General features: G+C 46.2%; 1 protein-coding gene across 2 annotated transcripts; it reads left to right on the forward strand.

Annotated features, from left to right (window-relative positions):
* CHGA (chromogranin A) lies at positions 1–24619 on the forward strand. 2 transcript variants are annotated; one of them, XM_074956144.1, is made up of 8 exons: positions 1–245; positions 1134–1180; positions 9626–9719; positions 10032–10100; positions 13288–13386; positions 15282–15812; positions 16458–16879; positions 24454–24619. In XM_074956144.1, exons 1-8 carry the CDS (start codon positions 200–202, stop codon positions 24535–24537), a joined length of 1392 nt encoding a protein of 463 aa, XP_074812245.1. In that variant the 5' UTR covers positions 1–199; the 3' UTR covers positions 24538–24619. The 2 variants fall into 2 exon arrangements, with proteins under 2 accessions (XP_074812245.1, XP_074812244.1); XM_074956143.1 differs by having other exon boundaries at positions 3–245; positions 16428–16879.
* Positions 24620–25904: the final 1285 nt, after the last annotated feature.

A 25904-nucleotide genomic window follows, 5' to 3' on the forward strand; every position in this document is an offset into this window, starting at 1 on the left:
CTGCTGCAGTGCCCTGTCGGGATCTTCGGCAAAGGCACCGGGGACGCGAGGTGCTCTGGGGAGAGGCGGAGACACGCACCCGAGCTAATCCCGCGCCGGGTCAGAGCCCCGCGTCACCGGCTCGCCCTAAGCCCGGCCGCCCCAGAGGGGAGGAGCGCATCGCCCCCGCCCGCACCCGGCCCGCCTTCACTCCGGCGCCATGGGCTGCAGGGGAGGCTTCGCTGTCCTGCTGCTGGCTGTGCAGGGTAGGTGTGGGGCCGGGGGGGGCGCCCCGGGCTCGGGACCGTAGCGGGCCCCGGGCAGAGGGGGGTGGCCCGGGACGCTCTTCCGCAGTGACTGTCCTTTCAGCACCAAGGACAGCGCCCCTCCGCTGGGGCAGCCGAGGGTCGTCCGAGCCGCCGCAAAGGCGGAACGGGGGAGCGGGGTCTAGCCAGCGCTGCCCCCCGCAGCCTTGCCTGGTCGCAGGCATCCAGGGGTGTCTTCTTGTCTCGGGGGCGGGGGGGCTGAGACAAGCCTCTGCGTGGGCGGGAAATGAAAGTGCCCTGGATACATCCCCGCTGCACGTCCACCTGCAAGGTCATCTCCGCCTGCGGGGACTTTAGACAGCCGCATCGAGCCACCAGCTCGCCCCTCCGTTGCTCTGCAAAGGCAACTCTCGCCCCTCTCTCTGTAGCTAGCAGCAATACGATCGGTCTCTAGCCCCTCACTCGGAGCCGGACAGGTACTGGCTGCCGGGGAGCGGCTTGATTTCATGAGGCTTGGCCTGGGAAGAACTCGGCACAGGCTCAGCCACATGAGGCTGATCGTTGTCAAAGGTTTGGCCAGATAAAAATCTCGCCTGCAGTCCCGCCTGCTTCGCTTAAGGGGGGGACTGTTTAAGTCAACCTCTAAGGGAGAAACCCAAGCCCTATTGCTAGAGTCCGCCCGAGTACTGCTGATTGGTGAAGCCCGCCGTTAATAAGCTGGTGTGGTTTATGGTCGAAAATCAAGCCCAAGATTCCGCCTTGCTGCTAAAACATTCTCGACACCGCTGGAGCGCTCTGCCTGCCTTCCCCAGCTGTGCCCCGGCTCGCTGGAAATGTGCCAGGAAACGGAGACTAACCAGGTACCCTTTCCTTCTTTTGATTTTACAGTCCTTTCCCTCCCGGTAACCAGTCCAGTGACTAAAGGGGATGCTAAGGTAAGCTCTGAGACGGCGTTGTTAAAAATACGAATGCTGATGTCTCTCTTGCTGCTCATTCAAGAAACCTGAGGGACCTCGCTCTCTTTTATCTGTCTAGAAGCATTATTGGAAATAACACTTGAAATGTTAATAGGGAAGTATGAACCATTTCTTATTAGGGCAAAGATTTTCCAGCTGCATTATCTGCTCCTCTTTCTGGATTTGCATTTTATGCATAATTCAAACTGTTTTGGTTTTGTTTTTTGTTTTTTGTCAGTCCCCTGAGAAGTTCAGCAACAGACAAAGGAGAGTGTGAATGGTCAAGGAACTAGCTTTCTAGTTACATTGTATTTGACTAATTATGAACACATTGTTAGCCATCTTTGTTGAAAATGTAAAGACTTTATGCAGGTGCACACCTGCATGTTTAGAGGGCTCACTTTTTTTCTGGCTGTAAATCTTTCTTCAGGTATCTTGATTTGCTTAGCCAATCTTTCTGTATGCACACCCACATGTATGTATGTGTGCATAACAGAGAGATATAAATATGTGTGCAAATATGTAACATAAGAATGGCCATACTGGGTTGGACCAAAGGTCCATCCAGTCCAGTATCCTGTCTACCGACAGTGGCCAATACCAGGAGCCCCAGAGGGAGTGAACCTAACAGGTAACGATCAAGTGATCTCTCTCTCCTGCCATCCATCTCCACCCTCTGACAAACAGAGGCAAGGGACACCATTCCTTACCCATCCTGGCTAATAGCCATTAATGGATTTAACCTCCATGAATATATCCAGTACTCTTTTAAACCCTGTTATAGTCCTAGCCTTCACAACCTCATACATGCATATATGTACATACTCACATATGCATGTGTACTTATACATGTGTGTATAATTGCCTACCTATTTGTGCACAGACATCTACCTACCAACCTATAGAGAGGTGTAGTCAAAAATTCTCTAACCTTATTCTTGAAAGTGTGTACCTTTTCAAAGTAACTTCTCTCTCAAACTAGCTAATTACACATTTCAGAGTAACAGCCGTGTTAGTCTGTATTCACAAAAAGAAAAGGAGTACTTGTGGCACCTTAGAGACTAACCAATTTATTTGAGCATAAGCTTTCGTGAAGTGAGCTGTAGCTCACGAAAGCTTATGCTCAAATAAATTGGTTAGTCTCTAAGGTGCCACAAGTACTCCTTTTCTTTTAGCTAATTACACTTCTCTGATAATAGCTAAAGGAGCAGAAATGCCAGTCCTCATCCTCTGCCTGTTGAACGTGTTTGTTCATCAAAATCGTCTCTCAAGGATAAGCCACAAAAGGCTCTTTCCCTTTTCCTTACAGTGGGGGAAAAAGCTCCTGTCAATCTCTGTGCTAGCTCCCTTGCACTCCATCATTCATCATCACAGTTACTTACAGTGTAAATACTACAAGAAAAAACTCCCCCTCCTCTGTCTACAGACTGGAACCTGGAGAGCTGTTGCAGCTGCTTTGTTTAGAACTCCTAGCTGGCTAGCAGTGCCGTGAGCTAAGCTGATGGCTCATGAAAGCAGCAAGGCATTTGTTATTGTCAGAGTCTTTCTTGCTGGCTCAAATGACTGTAATTGTAAAAGATTACATGGGTAGGTAAGGAGCAGAAAATTTTTCTCTTCTGTACAGACTGCTTCAGTGGTTGCCATCTGAGGAAGCCTATTAAACCCATAATTTCCCCTCTACTATAACTGGTGATTTTCTGAGTCTGCTTTGTGATGGCTTCCCCAAAGTTAAGTGCACCATCTGTGTGAAGTGCCCATTTTCCAAGGGTTTGATTAAAGGGCTAAATCCAGTATTTGTGTAAGAAGGTGTGACTGTGTGGAAGTCAGTGGAGTTACACCAAGTCTGAATTATTCCCCAAGAGCTCTGTCTGTTCACGATTCCAACTCCTATAATGGGACCTGGTCCAGCTCCAATGATTTCAGTGGGGGTCTTTCTATTAACATTAGAAAGAATTGGATCAAGCCCTTGAGTAATTAGGCTACCAACACATTAGTATGAGCCATACAAAATTCTAGTTTAAGTTACAGAGTAAATAGAAACCTCGTCAACCTGCCCAGGGTGCAAGACTCTGAGCTTTCAGCACAAAGCATCCACTGTAGGATTCTGCCTGCCATGTTGCCCTGTGTTCCCAGTTCTTGATGTTGGCTGAGAGGTGGAGTAAAATTTTCGCACGTGCAGGTGGGGGCAATGGGAGTCTGAGCACTGAAAGCTGTTTCTCCGTAGCTAGGTATGTTTTCATACTGCAAAATGACTTCCACTGAGAGTCTGACCATAACTTCTTCAAACATTTGAAATACTCCTGGTCCTTCATCAGTTCCAGGGCCCCAGAAGGCCAATATTTCCCACTTAAAGGCCTTTATTGTTGCTGAAAATATTTCAAAGGGTCTCATCTTTTGTTCCACTCTTAAGGGCCTGAACCCTTTAATGGGATTTTATTCTGTGTAGATACAGCAGGATGGGACCTTTTCAGAGTTTAATTCCATGATCTTACTTAGAATAGATCTATGGAGAATGTAATGTCACAGTGGAGTATTAGAGCCTGAACCTGCAGACCTTACTCAGGCAAAACAATCAGTGGAATCAATGAGAGTTTTGCCTGAGTGAGAACTACACAATTGTTGCATTAATAGCTGCCAAGTTCCACCCAGAGGTGGCAGCATTTCCGTGGTGAGTGAAGTGAATCTCAGGCATGTGTACAAGTATAAAATATGTGTGGGTGTAAATCACATGTTAGGTTCCTTTGGGACATAAAATATAACAGTCAGATGGTAGAAAATGATAATATATAACCACAAAATATTTATTTATAGCATTTCTTTGGGCCAGATTCTCAATATAATTAAAAATATCAGAAACACCTTACTCCACAGGTCTTGTTGATTTAAATGGGACGACTCATGGAGTAAGATGCTACTCAGCATGAGAAAGGGTATCAGAATCTGCCTCTGTCTTGTTTAATGGGTGCGTGATGTGTTTTAGCACACCTAAAATTAATATTAATGGATTGCTTGTCGTATAGGAGAATGATACCAAAGGAAGCGTAGAAGTTCTTTTATTTTCGTTATGTTAGATGTTTCTGGTAATGTTTCTAGTCTTTATTATTAATAAACCAAGCAATCTGTACAAACAGTGAAGGTATTTACAGGAAGATATTTCATTTTGTTATCCCTTTCTGAAATCCCTTTAATCTGCAAAATCAAATGGTTGAAATAAATTAGCTAGTTACAAATTGTGAACCGTTCAACCATCTTATCTGATAAATGAATACATCTGATTGCTTGAACAAGCAACACTGGCACCCAGAAATTGCTGACTAGTGTTAACTTACTGTGCAGCCACAATGTTCTGAATCTCTTGTGAGTAGTACAGTTTAAGAGGCTAAGACTCTTAAAAGGCCAGCCTGCTGAAATTGAAAAGAAGTTCAGGCTATAAAGAGATGAGCATTCATTTAGAACACTACCATACATTTTTCTCAAGGATTAATTTTTTTTTCTTTTCTTTGATTTGAGGCCCGGTTACAACATCTTTTCTTCCATTGGCAGTTCTCACCCCAATGTGCTTTACAAGCTGCCTTATAAATGATACAGACTTATAGACTCATACTTTTTAAGGCCAAAAAGAATCATCCATGACCATCTAGTCCAATAGTTCTCAAATGTAGCTACCAGGGGCTTTCCTTGTGGCCACAGCCTCCTGGGTGGTGATTGGGTGGTGGGGGGAGGAGAGAAGCAGCAGCCCCTCCCCTGGGGCTGCCAACAGGGGTTGGGCCCTGCCCCCTTTGGAGACATAAACACTGGAGGAGCAGGCAGCCACTGAGTTCCGCTCCCCATTCCCAGGGGTGGTGAGATCCGGCTTCCCCCCCGGGATGGGAGGTGGCAGGCTCCAGCTGCGGGGCTTTGGGCTCTAGCTGCAGAGCTTCAGGCTCTGTCTCCGGGCCCCAGGACTCCATCCCCCAGCCAGGTGGTGGCCGGTTCCAGCCCCAGGCTCAAGTCTTCCCCCTTCCACCCTGGCCCCTGCTGCCACCTCTGGCCCTGGCTCCTGGTCACATGGCAGTGGGCTCCAGCCCTGGGCTCACCACCCCTCCCCCATTACTAGGGCCCTACCAAAGTTAGTCCATTTTGGTCAATTTCACATTCATGGGGTTTTAAAAATCATAAATTTGATTTCAGCTATTTAAATCTGAAATGTCACGGTGTTGTAATTGTAGGGGTCCTGACCCTTACGAGAGTTGTAGGCAAGACACAAAGTTATTGGTGCGGGGGGAGGGTTGTGATACCGCTACCCTTACTTCTGCACTGCTTCTGGCAGCGGCACTGCCTTCAGAGCTGGGCAGCTGGAGAGCGGCAGCTGCTGGCCGGGAGCCCAGCTCTGAAAGCAGAGTATTGCCACCCTTACTCTGTGCTGCTGCCTGCAGAGCTGGGTCCTCAGTCAGCCACCGCTCTCCGGCCGCCCAGCTCTGAAGGCAGCAGTGCAGAAGGAAGGGTGGCATGGTTCGGTATTGCCACCCTTCCTTCTGTACTGCTGCTGGCGGGGCGCTGCCTTTAGAGCTGGGCACCCATCTAACAGCCGCCGCTCTCTGGCCACCCAGCTCTGAAGGCAATGCAGAAATAAGGGTGGCAATACCATGACCCCCCCTAAAATAACTGTAACCTCCCTGCAAATCTCTTGGGTCAGGACCCCCAGCTTGAGAAACGCTGGTCTCCCCTGTGAAATCTGTATAGTATAGGGTAAAAGCACACAAGACCAGATGTCACAGGGGGAGACCAGATTTCATGGTATGTGACATGTTTTTCTTGGCCATGAATTTGGTAGGGCCCTACCCATTACCCGCGGTGCCCACTGGCTTCTCCAGATCCTGGCTTCAGCTGCGCAGTGGCAGGCCCCGGGATACAGCCACAGGCATCAGACTCGGGCCCTGGTATCTGGCTACAGGGCTTTGAGCTTGGGCTGCCAGCAGTGTGGCAGCAGGCACCAGCCTTGGGGTCACCCCCCCATCACTCCGGGCCCCTGCTGCCTCCCTCAGCTCCCCATCCAGGGCTTAATTTGTCCCTGGGCTTGCCAGGGCTGAGTAAATCTGCTGTGAAAAGTGATATTTATATGTTTATTAGTATCACTTTTCACAGCAGACATAGTAGCTAGCTGGGAGGCTGTGAAAAGTGATATTAACATACAAGTATCACTTTTCACAGCAGCAGACTTACTAGCTAGCAAGTCTATAAAAAACCCCAACCAAAAAACCCCAAAAGAAACAACAACCAAAAAGACAAGAACGTGCAAAGCACCTTATTTGTTTTTCTATTCTGTTTAGGTCCAGTAAAGAATAGACAACTGTACATTATTTTATTATTGAGTCTGCAAAAAAACCCCACATAAATAAATGACAATAATTTGGACATGTATATGTTTAACTTTAGGAAAAATAACAAAATATAATTACATATTTTAGGAAAAATTATCAGAATGGCCACCAGCAAGAGTTGGTGGCTGTACTCTGAGGCCACCAAAAACTACTTTGTGGGACCCCCAGATCTAGTCTGACCTCCCGCACATTGCAGGCAACAGAACCTCACCCACCTCCTCCGATAATAGACCCATAACCTCTGGTTGAATTACCAAAGTCCTCAAATCATGGTTTAAAGACTTCAAGTTACAGAGAATTCACCATTTATTCTAGTTTAAACTAGCAAAGTGACCCATGCCCTGTGCTGCAGAGGAAGGCAAATACTTCCAGGGTCTCTGTCAGTCTGACCTGGGGGAAAATTCTTTTCCAACCCCAAATATGGTAATAAGTTGAACCCTGCACATGTTGGCAAGACCCACCAGCCAGACACCTGGGAAAGAATTTGCTGTAGTAACTCAATCTTCTCCATCTAGTATCCCTCTATGGCGTTTGGGGATATTGGCTACTAGCCGTTGCCTACAATGGGAGGTGGCCCATTTGCAATCTCATCATACCATCCCCTCCATTAATTTATCAAGCTCAGTCTTGAAGCCAGTTAGGTTTTTTTGCCCCCACTGTGCCCCTTGGAAGGCTGTTCCAGAACTTCACTCCTCTGATGGTTAGAAACCTTCACCTAATTTCAAGCCTAAATTTATTGATGGACAGTTTATATCCATTTATTCTTGTGTCAACACTGGTGCTTAACTTAAATAACTCTTCCCCCTGGTATTTATCCCTCTGATGTATTTATAGAGAGCAGTCGTAGCTGCCCATAGCCTTCATTTGGTTAGGTTAAACAAGTCAAACTCCTTGTGTTTCCTCTCTTAAGTTAGGGTTTTCCATTCCTCTGATCATCCTAGTAGCCCTTCTCTGCACCTGTTCCAGTTTGAATTCATCTTTCTTAAACATGGGAGACCAGAACTGTACACAGTATTCCAGCTGAGGTCTTACCAGGGCCTTGTATAATGGCAATAACACTTCCCTATCTCTACTGGAAATACCTCGCCTGATACATCCTAGAACTGCATTAGCCTTTTTCACTGCCGCATCACATTGGTGGCTCATTGTCATCCTGTGATCAACCAGTACACCCAGGTCATTCTCCTCTTCTGTTGCTTCCGACTGATATGTCACCAGTTTATAGCAAAACTTCTTATTGTTTGTCCCTAAGTACATGACTTTGCACTTTGCACTATTAAATTTCATCCCATTTCTATTATTCCAGTTTTCAAGGTCCTCCAGATCTTCTTGAATGATATTCCGGTCCTCCTCTGTACTGGCAAAACCTCCCAACTTTGTCATCTGCACATTTTATTAGCACACTCCCACTTTTTGTGCCAAGGTCATCAATAAAAATGTTAAATAAGTTTGGTCCCAGGACTAGACCCTGAGGAACTCCACTCGTAACCTCTCTCCAGCCTGCTAATTCATCTTTCAATATGGCCTGTTGTAGTCTCCCCTTTAACCAGTTCCTTACCTTTCAGTTCTCCTATTAATCCCCACCTCTCCAATTTAACTAATAATTTCCCATGTGTATCAAATGCCTTACTGAAATCCAGGTAGATCTACTGCATTTCCTTTGTCTAAAAAAATCAGTAAGCTTCTCAAAGAGATCAGGTTGGTCTGGCACAATCTGCCTTTTGTAAAACCCTGTTGTAGTTTATCCCAATTACCATGTACCTCTATGTCCTTAACTACTTTCTCTTTCAAAATTTGTTCCAAGATCTGGCATACAATTGAGGTCAAATTAATCGGCCTATAATTTTCCAGATCACATTTTTTCCCCCTTTCTTAAAAATAGGTACTATGCTAGCAATTTTCCAGTCATAGGGCATGAACCCCAAGTTTACAGATTCATTAAAAATCCTTGCTATTGGGCTTGCAATTTCATGTGCCACTCCTTTAATATTCTTGGATGGAGACTGTCCCCCAATCTATATCTGGGAAATTTAAAGGAATAAGACTTTTTCACAAGTAAAGACTGCAGGATAGGTCTGTGCGCTAGCATAGACACTGCTGGATTCAAACCAATGCTGTCATTCCTCATTGTCCCAGTCACTTAATTCAAACACAAACATACTACCATGTACTCAGATGTTGCGGGGGGGGAGGGGGAGGTTTCCATGTGCAATGGACTCACAGGCACGCGGCACATTTGTTGCACTTGTCTTTTGAAATCTTCAGCCTAGATTCTCTTCTCACATCAATATTAATCAGATGTCATTCCAGAGACACCAGTGGAGGTACTCTTGTGTGAGAGGAGAGTCAAGCCCATTGTCTCATTTCTGTTCAACAAATCAGTGATACAAAAATGGTGCAAAATTCTCTTCTCATTTACATTGATGTAAATGGGAACAGAGAAACACAGGAACGTAAGACTGGCCAAACAGGATCAGAACCAAATCATCTATAAGTAGCAATATTACAGTCGCAGCTCAGACTGTTACTCCTGTATCCTGTCTCTGATAGTGGCCAATACCAGATGTTTCATAGGAACATGTAAGAACCCAACAGTAGGCAACTGAGGGACAAGCTGCTCCCCACACAGGTCTCATCCTGCACTCTACTAGTTAGCAATTGGCTTAGTACAAGGAGTACAAGTGTTAACAGTACTTCCTAAATTTGTTATTATTAATTATAACTTTGGATATCTTTGATATTCATATAAATGTCCAATCCCTTTTAGAATATTTCTAAATTATTGGCCTCAAAGACTTCCTGTGGCTGAGAGTTCCTCAGGTTATTAACATGTATTCAAAAGAATCTACTTTTATTTTATTTCACATCTTTTAATTCCATTGATTGCCCCCTTGTATTCTGAGACAGGGAGAACAAACTCCCAATCTACCTATTGTGGAACTAGTATATGTATGTGGAATATAAACGTTTGTAGGATTTGCCCTATGATCTTTTTCACTTAGCTTGGGTAATAAATAAAGCCAAGATGAGAGAGATTTTAATCTGTATGTTTGTATCTTTCTAGGTGATGAAGTGCATTGTAGAGGTCATTTCTGATACTCTGTCAAAGCCAAGCCCGCTGCCAATCAGCCAGGAATGCCTAGAAACTCTCAGAGGAGGTACGGAGAGACACTCAGTATTTCAGGAGACCGTGGAAAAGTATCTGTTTTGAAAAATCTATCCACCAATTTAGAGACTTTAACCTTTGGCAGTGAAGCTCTTGTGCTGTAGTCATAGCATTGATTGTACTGAAGCTGAAGTCCGGGGTCACTTGCATGAAATTAAAAACCTAGTCATAATTCTTTAATTGAATTGATGTTTGATGGGTCTGCAATTAAGAGCAAATTCAGTAAATGAACTAGCTAAAGGAGCACGTGAACAGAACATTTACTTTGCTGTAGGAAACCTATAACAAGAATCTTCTGTTGCAGATGAAAGGATCATTTCAATCCTACGTCATCAAAATTTACTGAAGGAGCTTCAAGAACTTGCAGTTCAAGGTACAGTTCTGCGACAATTAAAGTGGCAGGAGGGTTTTAATAAATGATTATAGCCCCTGGCAATTTTTTTAATTCAATGTACATTATTTCTGAGTCATATAAATGTACTACAGATAACTTTACAAAACTGAAAACTTTTCTATCCGGGTTTCTAACAAAGACCATCAACTCAGAGGGTCAAATTGTGCCCTCAGTTACACCTGTATACATCCAGATTGACTCCCACTGAAGCCAATTAAATTACTTCAGGTTTACATCAGTATAACTTACTCTAACTTACCCAAGAGAGCCTACCCTTTTATGGATAGCAGATACCTAAGAGAAACACTTGGGCTTATTTAAACTAAAACAACCTTTATAGTTAGAAATACAATTGAACTTTGACCAAATCAATGTCTGCTGATTATGAAGTATAAGATCCAGAGCCAAAGCTCATAGAAGTCAGTGGGAGTCTTTTCCCCTGTTAAATGCTGTATATTTTAGTCATAATTTAGGCTGGAGGACTTAAGAGGGATACGAATTAATATTTAATGCTCTGAACAGCAGGTAGGGAGAAATGAGAGTCAGCAACAGAGAGCCCAAAGCACTTGGGTAATCTGCTGGTGTGCAAGCAGGAGTGTTGAAATCCATCAGCCCCAACCTGGGGCCATGCTGGGGCCTTGCAATGCTGTTCCCTCTGTGGAGCTTCATGTCCTCTGCACCCGTCGTATAGAACGTTGGGGGCCAGTGGATTCTGTGGCCTCTCCCCAAACCACCCACATCATTGTCCTCTGCAACTGGGCTCAACCACGGAACCAGAGCCTCTGGGTAATCTGAGTTCTGCTCCTGGTTCTGTCTGTGTGACCTTGAACACACACACACATTCTTGAGTAGTGCAGAGCAGGCACAGCTGTCACTCTGCCTCTGTCCTCCCATGCAGCCACAAAACAGAATTTAAGTCATGCACATAGGGCTGACCAGCACATTACCTGTATGAATGAAAAGATGCTTCCTGCTCCCACTCATAGGTACAAGTGTTGTACCACATTAGAGTCTGAGCTCAAGTCAACACAGCAGGAACAGAAGCAGCATCTAACTCTTGTATTCATTCATTCCCTGTCATTAAGGGATACTGAACGGTGAGGCTCTGGAATTTCATTGCCAGTGTTTCACACAGCCGTGGTAAGAAGTAGCAATGTAGCTATGTGATGCTTTGGATGACCAGGAATAACATGAACTAACCTCAGAAGAGAAACCAGGAAGTCAGCAGACAGGGGGAGACCAAACAAAAAGAGTTGAAGGTCAAGAGATTAGGAAAAGTATCTGGTGCATTAAAGCTCCTCAGTTACATTCAAACACAAACCAACCCCATGTGGGCCCCAAAGCAGCTTAAAAGCAAAGTTTCAACTCTGCAGAGGGGGCAAAAGCAGCACTGACCTGCCTACCACAGATGTCTCAGCCAGAGCTCACCAAAGAGAAGGGATGTGCATGAGCCAGGAGCAGGACTAATGGGTCCCTACAAAATGCTGATCCACTGGTCCAAATCCCTACTTGTGAAGGGGAGTAATAGGCTACCTCCACTGATTGCCCATTAGCAGCAGCCACAGTCCAGCTGCATGGACACCCTGACCAGCTGGGTTAGGTGACTCAGTCCCTCTGGCCCTCATTTACCTGACACAGAGCCATTCCCCACGGTTTGACCAAACCCCTATTAAATGCTCATGCACTCTTTGGAGCTGTTGTATAGGGTGAGCCATTGTTACGCTCTCAACTAGAGCTACCCCTGCACAGTGACACTGAGCACATGTTCTCCACGGGAGTCTTTCCTTTCACTCACAAAATGAGGCCATGTTTAAAATAATGCAAGATAAGCTAACTAAAGGCACTTCCTTTCTTCTCCTGCCCCCTATCTTGTATGCCTCCCTCCCGCCCTGGACTACTGGGCTCAGCGCCAAATGTAGCTCATGGATCTCTAGTGGAAAATGGTTCTTGCAGAATAGGGAAACAGTGGGAGGAAGGGGAGGGGAAACACTAGCCATGGAAAGTGCTCTCCTCCCTCCCTCTTCCATTCATCTGGCTGGGGCTGAGGTAAATTGGTCTGGAAGAGCCCATACCTCAAATTGTTTTGCCTGTTCATAGGAGTGGGGAAGGATTGGTCTGAAAAAGCTGGACTGTTTCCCTCGACAAAGATTTGGCGGCAGGGGCTGATTTGGGATTGGAAAGGCCATGCCTGGAAAGGAAGGCGGTTGTTCTGATAAACCGCACTATAGAAAAGCTGGGGGATGGTATGATTTGTGACTCAGGCACTGGCTGGGCCTCAGGAATCCTGGGATCAGTTCCTGGGTTTGCATTAGACTTCCTGACCAGTCTTTCTCCACTGGGCAAGTCACATCATGTCTCTGAGCCTCACATCCCCATCTGTAAAATGAGGGTAATCAGACTTTCTCCCACCCTTTGTCCTCCTTGTCTATATGGATTGGAATCTCTTTGAAGTAAGGACTAAGTGTTTGTATGGCCCCTTGCACAAGGGGACTGATCTTGGGGAGGTTGAGACTTCTGGGCACTATGTAATACAAAGAATAGGTCATAGTAAATGCCACTCCTTGCTGCTCTTCTTCAATGGCATGAGTTGTAAAACACCCTGTGTGAAGGAATCCCTATTTATCGTCTCACTGGCAGGCTCAGGCATACAGTGCCTCTGGTGGCAGCTGATACCTCACAGGGGAGAGAAGCATGCATGGGAGAGGGGCAAGTGTGTTTCACAGTGGGGACAGCAAGCACTGAGAAGGAAACGTACTGGGTGCTCTTGTATGATGGTGGAAGTGGGTAACTCTGAGAAGGGTGAGGCTTCTGTGGGACTATTCAGATACTTAAAATAAGCACATAAGTGCTTTGCTAGACTGAGGACTCCCTGCAATTCAACATCTACTTTTCTGTCCCCTTTCACCCCTAAGTCTCCTTCAGCATTACTGCTTTCCAAATGTCTCTTCCCATTAAATGTCTGTTTGCTTAGGGGTTATCTGGCTTGCACGTTGCTGAAGCATTGTTAATACAGTTGATTCACGTAGCTCCTAGCTAATGCATTTTTCTTGTTCCAGCTTCTTAGTGTCAGAGTTTAATATTAATGTACTGAAACAGTTTTCCCAACACAATTCTTTAAACTATAGTGGGGAATATTGCTTTTTGACCCCCTTCCAATTTGACACAGGGGCCAATGAAAGAACCTGGCAGCAGAAGAAAAACAGTGGCTTTGAAGATGAACTTTCGGAAGTCCTTGAAAGCCAGAATGACAAGAACATGCAAAGAGGTTAGTGTCAGCCTAACCCCCCCAGGAAATCCATGTAGTGCAGTAAACAGGGATGTTCTTTCGAACAGCCTTGATGCATACAATGTACTTCACATTTTAGCCCTTTTTTTGTTGTTGCTGAAATAGACTAGCGACCTTGGGTTTGCTTTGCAATTAGTTAATGGCTTAAACATTTCATTTTGCAGTCATAATTACTGGAAAAATTCTAAATCATAACAGATAGTGATTTGCCATTTTCAGTATTAAAATGAGTGACAGGTGAGTCCTACGACGAAAGATGTGATGGAATATTAAAGAGGTTGGGGTCTATCTTATTAGCTCTCTAATCGGACTAGATTTTTATGCGACACCAATCACCATTGTATCTGAGAACCTACAACACTAATGGTCAGGTAATGTATCCCTTGAAGTCAATGGGAGTTTTGGATGCATAGAAAATGTAGGGTCCTAAAACAGACCAAACCCAGCTGTGATTATTTTCCCCCGTCCAATCCTGTTGGTTAACTGGAGTTGCCCCCATGGAAGTAAGAGACTTTAGGTCATTCTCTCTAGCTCAGTGCCTTCTCTTTTCCATATCAGAAGAAGGTAGTGCCTGTGTGGGATTAGTTTGCTGCAAATATAGTTCAATACAGAATGGATTCCAAAGTAAGATCATGTCACAATCTAACTTCGCGAGTATCGTTTCTGGAAGAGCTATTTGTATTTTCCATGCTTTGTTATTCCGCTGTTGCATTCAGCAGTGAAGCGCCCATGGCTGTCACTTGTTTATGGTAAATGACCATCTCAGTTGAGGTTGTTACAAAGTCTAGTATATTCAAACAAAACTGAGGGGACAGGAAGGTCCCCGTCATCAAGGCTTGCTCCTGCTTCCACTGCACTCAGTGGGAGCGGGATCCAGCCATCAGCCTTTCATTTAAACCAAATTGGAAAAAATTAAACTGCTAGTATGTCCACTCTTCCAACCCCAAGGGGAGTATCAGTCTGAAGATTCTTGGCCCTGACCCTCTCACCCGCTGGGACAGCTGCCAGTCATTTCAGTGCCACTTTTCTGCCAGGAATATAAGCTATAATGTAGGAGCTTGAATACTTTAATGACAACTTACTCACCTTAAGCTTTTTTAGCATTGCTTCATTCCATTTTCTCTCTTTATGTCCGTTTCCTTTTACCTCTTTTCTAGTTTTCTCACCTCCCTTGTCTCTTCCTCTTTTGCTCTGAAAATATGATTGACATTTTTGCAGTCGAGTACTGCCTACGCCCCTCCTGAGATCAGGCCCCATTGTGAACAACAAAAAATAAATAAAAAAAACCCATTTGGCCAACCGTAGCTGCCCCTGACTGGCTGAGCAGCCTTGGCCCAGTCATACTAATCCCATCTGTATAAAGTGGGAATAAGACTTCCCTTTCTGTTGTGAGTAGGAATTAGCCAGTCTTTGCACAGGACTTTGATCATGAAAAGTGCTATATAAATGTAAAGCATGATGATAATTCTAAGAGATTTTCTATTTAATCTTAAATGCTATTGATAGTTTATCGTCTGAGACTAGGTAGTAATATAGGCTCTGCTTCAGCAAAGCACTTATGCACATACTTAACTGAGCATGTGAGTAGGCTCATTGAAGTCTACTATACTGAATAGTGGGTCGGTTTAAGCACATGTTTATCTTTAATTCCACCTATGATTCAGTACAGTAGACCTCATTGGGCCTACTCACATGGTTAAAGTTCAACATATAGTTAAATGCATTAACAGGATGGATTTACTCATCTGCTTAAAGTGAAACATAGGTTTTTTGTTTTTGTTTGGAGTTGAGCTCTCTGATTAGTAAGAAGCCGCCTCAACTTGTGAAATAGACTTCTAAAGAGAGGTTCTGTTTTTGCCATGTTGCCACTACAGATAAATCAAGGGAAATTGCTGTGGAGGAGCCCACAGCCTCGTTTGCTGAGCTGGCGGCAGAGAGAAGCCAGCAGAACAGTGAGAGGGAGGAGTCCAAGGAGGATGAGGAAAACAGCCTGGAAGAGAGGGAGCTAAGACTGCATGAAGCCGGCCCTGAAGATGACAAGGAGAATGCAGAGGAATCTGACAGCAACGAGGTCAGCGAGGCTGAAGAATCGCCAAGGGAAGATGCTTTAGACAACCACATCAATGACAACCTCACAGAGAATGAGCTCGCCGAGCACAAGCTCCAAGAGGCTGAAGAGGAGCAGCCTGAAGAGACTGACAGAAGTCAGGAGCTTCAGGGAGAAAAGAAACAGATTTCCAAAAAAGGCCAGGAAGAGAGCCGAGAAGTGGAAGAGGAGACCCTACAAGAGCATACTGCGGAAGAGGATGCCAGGAGAAGCACCCTGGAAGATGAGCAGCCTACCGAAGCAGATAGGATACTTGGCTCAGCTGAGGATGAGACCGAGGAGACTCCCAGGGAAGGTGGTATGTATTCCACATGATGTCCCAACCATCTCATTCATTTTGTGCTGTTTGACAAACGGAGAGCTCCAGGCCAGTTTCACAAAGGTATTTAGAGGCCTAAAAGTGCAGCTAGGCACCTAGTGGGATTTCCAAATGCACCTAAGCATGTTAGAGGCATAACTCCAACCAGCAGTTATACATAAATCCCACTAGGCCCATCTGCATCTTTAGACACCAAAATACTGTTGTAAATCTGCCCATCATTTACTTCACTCTGAGCCTTATGATGTGTCTGGTCAGTTTTTCAAAAAGCTTTTACATAATTTATTGCCGCTTCTCAGGCTTTTTAGAAGTTTCTTGACTACTATTAGCTCCAGTCTCTTTGTCGTCAGTATTGCAGTGCATATGTGTCTTCTCCTGCAAGTCTAGCTGTATGTTCATCTGACCTGTGTTGTATACAAAAGGTCAGACTTGACATTCATAGTGGTCCCTTCTGGCCTTAAAATCCATGAATCTGTTGCTTCAGCATGTCAGTCAGTTCACATAGAGTAATTCAGTAAGAAATCAGGCTTGGTGCAAAGACTAGGTCTAACTAATCTAAACACCATTTCATTGTTTGCTCAATAAATGCTTCAGATAACAAAGATGCTTTGGGCTTTGGCCAAGGTTTGAAGAGCTCGGAAGAGGAAGAGAAATCCCATGGACTGAAAGGAGGGAGGCATGGGTTAGAGGATGAAGCAATGCAGGCAGAGGACACCTTCCACCCCAGGGATGTCAAAAGTGAGGAAGTGGAGGAGGAGCCCTCCAGAGCGTGGGAAGACTCCAAGAGATGGAACAAAATGGATGAGCTGGCCAAGCAGCTGACATCCAAGAAGCGCATGGAGGAATACGACAGCAGCGAAGACCCAGATAGGTCCATGAAAATGTCCTTCAGGTCCCACAAGTATGACTTCCATAACCCAGAAGAGGATATGAGAAGGTCATGGAAACATCACGCAAAGGAGGACAGCAGTGAAGCAGGGTTTCCATTTGCCGCCATGCCTGAAGAAAAGAAGGATGAAGAAGGAAGCGCTAACAGAAGAACAGAGGTTGGTGTGACACCTGTGCATGCATTTAAAAAAACACACAACCATCCAGTCATTTGCAGGGTATCAAAAGTGCACAAGGTTCCACACCGTTACTTTATTATGCCCAGTGTTAGTCAGGCAGCTGTGTTTTGTTAGTCTGTGATCCTTTCTCAGTTCAGGGTTGTTTTTACTATTTGTATGGTAAAGCACCTAGAGGCCCCAGCCACATTGTGCTAGGTGCTGATCCAGACATTTAGGGCCAAACTTAAAAAACAAAAACAAGAGGCCTAGATCCATGTGCAAAAAACACCCCAATAAAAGCGTAGCTGCAACTACACTTACTGTAGTTGCATGTGTCAGTCAAGTACATTCACATGCATCTTGGCAGCAGGATGACTGACTAACCTTTAGCTTTCAGAGTAGCAGCCGTGTTAGTCCGTATCTGCAAAAAGAACAGGAGGACTTGTGGCACCTGAGAGACTAACCAATTTATTTGAGCATAAGCTTTCATGAGCTGTGTAGCTCACAAAAGCTTATGCTCAAATAAATTTGTTAGTCTCTCAGGTGCCACAAGTCCTCCTTTTCTTTTAACTAATCTTTAGTACTTCACCCAGCTTGTCTCAGAAATATTATCTTTTGTTGGACCAACTTTTCTGTAGGTGAAAGAGACAAGCTGTCGCATTACCCAGAGCTCTACGGGTTGGGAGAGTCTGCAAGGGAAATGATTGACGTTGTGCTAAACACCACCACCATGTAATCACTTTCTTCCTCCCTTCATTTCTATTCAAGGTCTTTAATTGTCACTTATCCAAAGCCCTAGCAGTTTCATCACTATAGCTGGAGTCAGGCTGGCCTATGAATAGCAGGATGCATGATTTTGCATTTAAACCAGCAAAATGTAAATGGCTGTTTGCTATTGTATAAGTACTTGTATGTCAAAACTCTGGCATGTCACTGACTGGAAGGTCTGTGGCCAATGAGCCATTCTGAGCACCTGAAGGATAAACCAGGCAGAATAATTAGAAGTTGTGATTAAATTGAGCAATATTGCAAATGTGATGGCTCAGTAGGAGTGATCTACTGCCAGACATAGCCCCTTGCCACAGGATTTCAGTTATGTCTGTGAAGAAGGAAGAGTTTTATTTAGTTTCTTGATCAGCTTTCAAGTCCATCAGGGTCCTGATTATCCATTGAACTCCATCCACTGTACCATTAGTCCAGCAGCATCCAGCAGGGGGAAAGTTGGTGGAGGTAGTCCACAGGAAACACCCCCAGCACAGGGAGTCTCCCCCACAAAATGCCAGGAACGAGCCAAGAATTGTGGAGGGGACAAGGTGCTTTTATAGCCCCTTACCATTTCTTTTCCTCCCTCTGGTCTGTACTGCTTCTCAGCTCAACCCTGGACTTGGCAACTACAAAGCTGATTGTCTGTTCTCGATGTTGGGTCAGACCTTAGGATCTTAAGGTATCCTGGCTCCAGCAAGAGCCTAGTACCTGAGGCTTTGGAAGATGATCTTCCCCCTCCCATATTGAACTAGGAGTGTATGTTCACACTGTTCTTGGAGCATGTTGTAAACTAAAGAGATTCCACTGTTAGACTGTCATTCTATGACCAGAAAGATGCCAAGTAACTTTACATATAAATTCCCTTCAAGCCACTCGTGTCCCACAAAGACTCAGCTGCCCTGGTAGCACAGGGCAGGAGGAAAAGCATCACGGCAGGAGCCACTTCTTTGATCACTCTGTGAGTTTATAAAACTGGCACTAATTTACAGACTGTCCTTCAGACCCACTGAAATCCTGGCACATTAGTCACTCTGAGCACCAGGTTTGCACACAGAACCAGGTGCAATGCTTTGTGCTCCCAGGAAACTGCAGGGAGCCTAATCTGCTCCTGTTTTTGAACCAGCCTTAGATGCGACCAAACCCCCTTCACACCAGTTAGCCTGGCCCATAGTTCTGGAACCAGCAGAAGAATTTCTCTTTTTGCAAGTTGGCTGTCTCAGAATGGGGCATCTTAGTTTGGAACTCTCCACTGACTAGGCGGTGTTGGGGGTAGGACGAGACAACTCTTGTAAGAGGCAACAAGCCAACAGTACCAACTTTCACCAAGATACGAGTAGATGACGGAAGATAAGCCATTGACTTCAGCTCAACAAGCAAGAGGCTACCCCCACTGTGTCCTGCTCAGATACATGAGGTAACATCATAGGTGTAGTTTAACTTCTATATGGGGGGAGGCAAGCAGGGAGCTTAATACTACTACTAACAGAGATAGGTCAGACTTTAGGATTTATTGATTGACAGACCTCCTTGCACCCCTGAGGGAACCCCTCCCCCCCAGATCCTGTCCCCCTGGCCAGGGAGGGACTACCAGACCGCCCCCCCATGCCGATTACCACACCCCATAGGGCGCCACCTGCATCCCAGCTTGGGGAGCGCATCCCATATGATCCCACACCCCCCTGTCCTGGGGAGGGAATGACAGACACCCCCCTGCACACTCCCCCATAGGGAACCCTCCTCAGGATCCAGCACCCACCCATGGGGACCATCTCCTGAAACTGCACCTGCCTCCAGCTGGGAGGTGGGGGAGGGGGGCAGGACTGACAGACTCTCCCTCCCTCCCCCCCCCCCCCACAAGGATGCTCCTGCACCCCCGCCCCCATGGACAAACCTGGCACACCCTACTTTGGCAACCAGGAAAGGGGCAGGCCCCCAATGTAAGGGATGGACTGTAATGTACCAGGCACCAGGGAGGTGTGTAGAGCTGGTGGTGAGGAGCTGGGGTGAGGGGTGGGGAGAAAAGCCTTGCAGGAGCCCCCCTGTGGTGGTACTTATTGCAGATAATTTTTACCATAGGTCAGTGGTTCAGGACCTCATTTTAATGGAGTCACCGGAGGTGGCATTAGACTTGCTAGGGCAGAAGCTGAAGCCTAAGCCCCACAACTCAGGCCAAAGCCATAGCCCAAGGGCTTCAGTCCTGGGTGGAGGGGCTCAAGTTACAGCCCTGCCCCCCAGCTGGTGCTGAAACCCTTGGCCTTTGGTCACCCTGCATGAGGTGGTGGGGCTTGGGCTCTGGCAGGCTCAGGCTTCAGTGTCCCTCCCCGCCCCACCCCCCCCAGGGTCATGTTGTAATTTTTGTTATCAGAAGGGGGTCGTGGTGCAATGAAGTTTGAGAACCCTTGTCCATACTCTGGTACTGGCTCAACACCCTGGTCCCAGCCCCGGGCTTCCTGGCCAATCGCTGGACAGCAATTCCGGAGTTCTTTTGGCCAGGAGTGCACTGGGTCTCTGCAGGGGTCCTCCACCTGCCACTGGAGGAGGGAGGGCAGGGCAGGGCCTGAAGTGCTGATGCAGTCAGGTCCATGTCTTCTGCCTCCAGGCCCTGCAGAGGCTCCTTTATGGTGCAGGTAGTCCGGCGTGGAGAGTACAGCCTTCCTGCGCCACGTCCGAGGACTCCGATATGACTGGCAGCTCCTTTATCTCCATCTGAGAGGTCTTCCACAAGACCTCTCCGGGCTGCCAGTCTTCTACCAGGACCTCCTCCGGACCTGGAAACTGTTTTCAGTGACCAGGTCCGTGACGGCCACCGAGGGGGCAGATCTCCTCGCAGAGCCCCTGCTACACAACCCCGAGCTCTGTGTGTAGGTGGCGGAGTCCCCCCAGTGCACCAGAGTTTGGTCCTGGCAGAAGTCACTAGAGTCAGAGACCTCCTGGACTACAACCGGGGAGACTGGCTGGATCCCCTGACGCTTGCGTGGCATATGTGGCTTTCCAGACCTCATACTCCCCAGTGCGTACTTCAGGAGGGGAGGGCCACTTTACCACTCGCTGCTCGGGCCTACCTCAACTGGGTCCTGCGAGAGGGCACGCCTCACCCACCCCAGACCCTACAGACCTTTTCATTGGGTCCCTGCCCCATGGACCCGACCAGTTCCCCCCGTCCCTTCACTGTGAGCTGGCTGCATGATTTGCAGCCGGTTCATTTCCAGACCACACTGACAAAATATCTATTCATGCTTGTGCTCCACACCCTTCGCATCCTCATCCTTGCATCCCACCCCGACACAAAGTGGCAGGACCTTCTGCCACCTCTGGAGGGTGAGGAGTCCCAGTGGGCCAGCCTATATTCCACCCTGGTCCCGAGGCCTGCCGGGGATATCAGTTAGTGACTCCTTCACGGAGCCATGAGCATGGGTGTGTACTTGGCGCGATTCACCCCCATCCTGGACATCTGCCCCTTTTGTGGCATGAGGGAGACCCTGGCGCACGTGTACCTGGAGTGCACCAGATTGCAGCCCCTATTCTGGCTCCTCTTATACATCCTGTTAAGTTTTTGGTTGCACTTTTCCCCTCACCTTCTTATCGATGCACTCCCTATCCGTGGCCCCACAAAATCATGGGACCCCCAGTCAACCTCCTCCTAGCCCTGGCTAAAATGGCCATCTATAAAACTGGGGAGAGGAGGTTGGCCGATGGGGTCTCCTATGACTGTGGGACCTATTTCCGATCCTCCGTCCACTCACGCATCCGGGCAGAGTTCCTCTGGGCTGCGTCCGCTGGCTCCCTTGACGCCTTCGAGGAGCAGTGGGTGCTGTCTGGGGTTCTCTGCTTGGTGTCCCAGTCAGGTTCCCTTTAACCACACTCCTGTCCCTGTTAGCTCATTAGTTGTCCCCCAGAATCATTTGGCTTCCAGGTCATGTGGATCCCCCCTTAGGCTTGGGGGAGGTCCTTTAGCAGTGGGCGGGCTTCCGCCTGCCCACTTCCTGGATTGCAATAGGATAGGTCAAGCTGTAGATGTCCAATGGGGAGCCACTGCTGTTTTCATAATACTGAAAACAAGAGCTAGGGTAAGCTTGACTTTTTAACAGCAGAGGTTTAACATGCTCTTTACCTGCTGCTGCTCCAGCCGGCGCATTAGCCATTTGCATGACCATGTATAATTATATGCGTGTGTGTGTCTCTCTCTCTCACCCACCCACACACCCCCTGACTCGAACAAGGACAAAACCCTTCTACTTAGTGGAGCCCTTTTTTTTTTTTTAACCTCAGTTGGTGCAGAGTTGTGGTTAGGTGTTGCTTAATGCCTCGTTCACTTTTTGCAGATGATCAGTGTCTGTGCTTATGAGGCCATGGTCAGTGACACATACCAAATTAGCCGGCTGATTTAAATCCCTGTTGTTGAAATACATTTACATTTTTATTAATAAATTGGTTAGTCTCTAAGGTGCCACAAGTCCTCCTTTTCTTTTTGCGGATACAGACTAGCACGGCTGTTACTCTGAAATTTACATTTTTGTAGCAAAAAACAGGATTTCAGGACAGACTGGAATTTGGACCAGCACCATACAGTTATGGCAGCTTAATCTGTGTATTTAAATTACTAACAAAAATATGCTCAGGTAACGGAGCAACTGTGAATACAGAAGAGCAACTTTAGAAAAATCATCATCAATTTTAGAGCACATTTTCAAAAGAGTTGTTCATGGTGTATACGGATTTCTTCCCTGTGATCTCTTAACTTCTTGTACACAGGTCATAAATGCAAACTAGGCGTAGCAAGTGCTCTGCTTGTACACACACAGTTAGCTAGGCAGATAAATGCTGGGAGACAGATTGCTGTTCCATAAAGTGCTATTTATGTACAAGGAGGCAAGGCATGCCGCTTGTGCTGTGTAGCAATGAAAGCACATTTGTGGTGTAATGCAGGTGGGTTTTGTGTTTTGTTTTGTTTTATAAGTACAAACATTTGTTTCAATACCCTAAAAAGTCTGTTCATGTGAGGGGTTCGTTTTTGTATTATTATAAAGTGCATGTCACTATAGTAAGAAGTGTTAAATCAGAAGCAAATAAGGATGAAAGGAAGGGTAAGGTGGTTAAGGGTTATGCCTGGGATTTAGCATGTCCATGCTTACTCAGGAAGGGTACAGTAGAGCCAGGAATCGAACCCAAATCTGCTAAGGCACCCGGAGATAACGAATTTGAGCATGTAAGGGGCCCAATACTACTTACCAACAACGGGACAGAAGGCTTAATTTCTACAGGGCAAGTACTGCAGAACTTAATGTGATGAGTGCTGTAAATAAGATTCTCAATTTCCCATGGATTAAAATGTTCTTGATTTGTGTTGAAGGAGCACAGCTTGGTCTTACAGTGTGGTCCTGTGAAATTCACATTGCCTCTCTAGGTGGGATTCATGCAGGTATTTAGGCATTTTGATTTAAATGGGAGTTAGGTGCTTTTGTGAATCCCACCCTCCGTCTCTCAGGCTCCTTCTTTCAGAGTAGGGATACTGCTTACCTAGCTCACAAAGGTGTGAAAACTGATTCATGTATCGTATCTCCTTTGAAAATATAAAGCATCACAAAAGTGCCCAGAATGATTAAACCCAGATTATTCTCCACGTGCATCTAGATTGGGGTTATGTTTCAGAATGAGAGAAGTGTTGTGCTAGGATGTACAGCACACGAATAGTAACAATATCCAGCTTGTTTATAGCTTCTCTGAACAATCCAGCTTGATTTTAAAGAGATTAATTGCCCCCCCAAACAACAGCTTCTGCTCTCCTCTGCTCAGCTGGATGCTTCAGAACTCCAACATCAACGCCTTGTAAATACCTGCCTTTCCTTCAATCTCCGAGAGCCGTGAGGCACTCCCACGGCACAGATGGAGGTGCTAGGAGCATGGCACACCTCATTCTTAATTGAAATACTTCATTTTCAGGAAAAAAGGGAATGGGTGGGATGATTTCCACTTGCCTGAAGCCACAGCCAAAAATAGTTTATGCAAAATGCAGCTAAAGGGCTTGGGGAGGTGTCCAATGGGTAAATGTCCACACCACCCAAAAATCCCACACACACACATTGATATTTCTATTACAGAAGCACCTAGAGCAGTGGTCCCCCAACATTTTACCTTGCGCCCATAGTTACCCCTGTCTATGCCCCCCTGGTGCTCCCAGAGCCAGGAGCTCTCGGAAGGGGGGAGATGTGGGCATGGGAAAGGGGGCAGAGGTTGGAGCCATAGCTGGGGACGGGGGTGGGAGTGGTGCCTGAGGCTGGCAGCCACAGTTGGAAGCAGAGCCCCAGGAGAGGAGTCGCCAACGGGGACCTGGGTGTGGGGCCAGTAGCTGCAAGTGGGGCCCTGGGAACGGAACTGGGTAGTGCTCCCTCCCTGCCTCCAACGGTGGCTGCCCCAGGCCACCACCGCACCCCCCCAAATGGGCATGCCCTACAGATTGCAGACCTCTGATCTAGAGGTTCTGACCAAGAGTCAGGTCCTAACATGCTAGGTCAGCCGCACATTGTAGGAGACTGTCTCTGCCCTGAGAAGCTCATAGTCCAAAGAGAGGCACAAAGGGGTGATATGACTTGACCAAGATCTCACAGTAGGCCACTGGCTGAACTGGGAATAGAACCCTCATCTCTTGACTTCCAGTGTGTTATCTACTAGATAACACTGTCTCTCCCCTTGCTTCGCCTGCCAGGCCCAGATAAATACCATAAGTTCTTTGATTGGTCAATGCAAAGAAAGAGACTTAAGGGCTGACATTATGCTGTGTAATTACCTCATTTTTATTTCTGATGTTTTAGGATCAGGAGTTGGAAAGCCTGGCAGCAATAGAAGCCGAACTGGAGAAAGTCGCCCACAAGCTCCATGAATTGAGGCGGGGCTGAAGTTCCCCCTACACATAACATGAGCAAAAGCCAGAAATTAACTCATCCTTTTACACTGCATTTTAAGTTACTGATTCAAAAAGTAAAAAATAAAGACAGAGCAGAAGCATTTCGTCCAGGAAGCCAAAATTGCTAGGAAATGACAGGCTTGCAGTAATGTTACACTCATCGTCGGCTTCTTCCTTGATTTTGTGCTCCCTTAGCCACTATGGTTCTCTCTTGTACCCTTTGGATAATTGTATCCCGAGCAGTGTGACTTACTCATGTACTTTCTTTGTTCGGGTTTTTCTTTTTCTCTTTTTTAAAGACAGCTTTCTAGAATGTTTTACTTCTACCATTAGATTCACTGGGTAAAATTGCAATAACTTCTCTTTTGATTAAAAGCTGAGAACTCTGACTGTAATATATTCTATATAAAAATTTATCTAAGGAAAAATAAAACTGTGATGGGTTCCTTCCTTTGCCTTTCAAGCTCGAGCCTCAATCCTCAGCACTGAACACAGCAAGAGTTTCTCATTCTATGGTGCCAAGTAGAGGAAGTGTTGAAGTCTCCACTAGTACCATGAAAAGGATTCAGTGTAGCCTCCAGGTTTTGCATAGGCTTCCATCAGCATGAAACAACAGAACACATCCAGACTGCCACAGGGCATAAAGTAATTCAGCCCCACCACTCACAAGGTGCCCAGTGGTCAGGAAGTATGGTGATAGACAACAGTACAAACCCCGAAGATAAAATGGAAAAAGGCCCTTCATGCTAAGAAAAGCACAGGGCCCAATCCAATCGATTGACTTCAGTGGGTGATACAGAGCAAGACCCAGGATCTATAGACCTACAACACTAAGTTAAGCAATGTGAATATAGTTTAGACGTCTAAGGAATTGGTCAGCCTGGGGATTAAAAGGAAGTAACCTGGAGAGCATGTGAGACTCCTGCAAGTGGATTTTAAACCCTAATAAATATGAGAATGTAATTTTTGTATTTGCAGAGAATTAACTATTGAAAGTCTTCCAGAAACAGTAAAAGGCCCAGCCCTTAAGGAGTCTAATTCTGGTTTCAGTCTGATCCCCAGGAAGTTGGACAACTTTAATTATAACTAAGAGCAGAATTTAGGCCAAGAAGTTCACAGAATTCTCTCTCATTCTGTGGGCCAAATTCTAGCCTCAAGATGCACATGTAAATACTAATGGAAACTGTGTGATCATGGGAGACTTTAACTTCCCAAATATAGACTGGAGGACAAGTGCTAGTAATAATAATAATAGGGCTCAGATTTTCCTAGATGTGATAGTTGATGGATTTCTTCATCAAGTAGTTGCTGAACCGACAAGAGGGGATGCCATTTTAGATTTGGTTTTGGTGAGTAGTG

The sequence above is a fragment of the Natator depressus genome, chromosome 6 (genome assembly GCF_965152275.1).
Source record: "Natator depressus isolate rNatDep1 chromosome 6, rNatDep2.hap1, whole genome shotgun sequence".
NCBI lineage: Eukaryota > Metazoa > Chordata > Testudines > Cheloniidae > Natator > Natator depressus.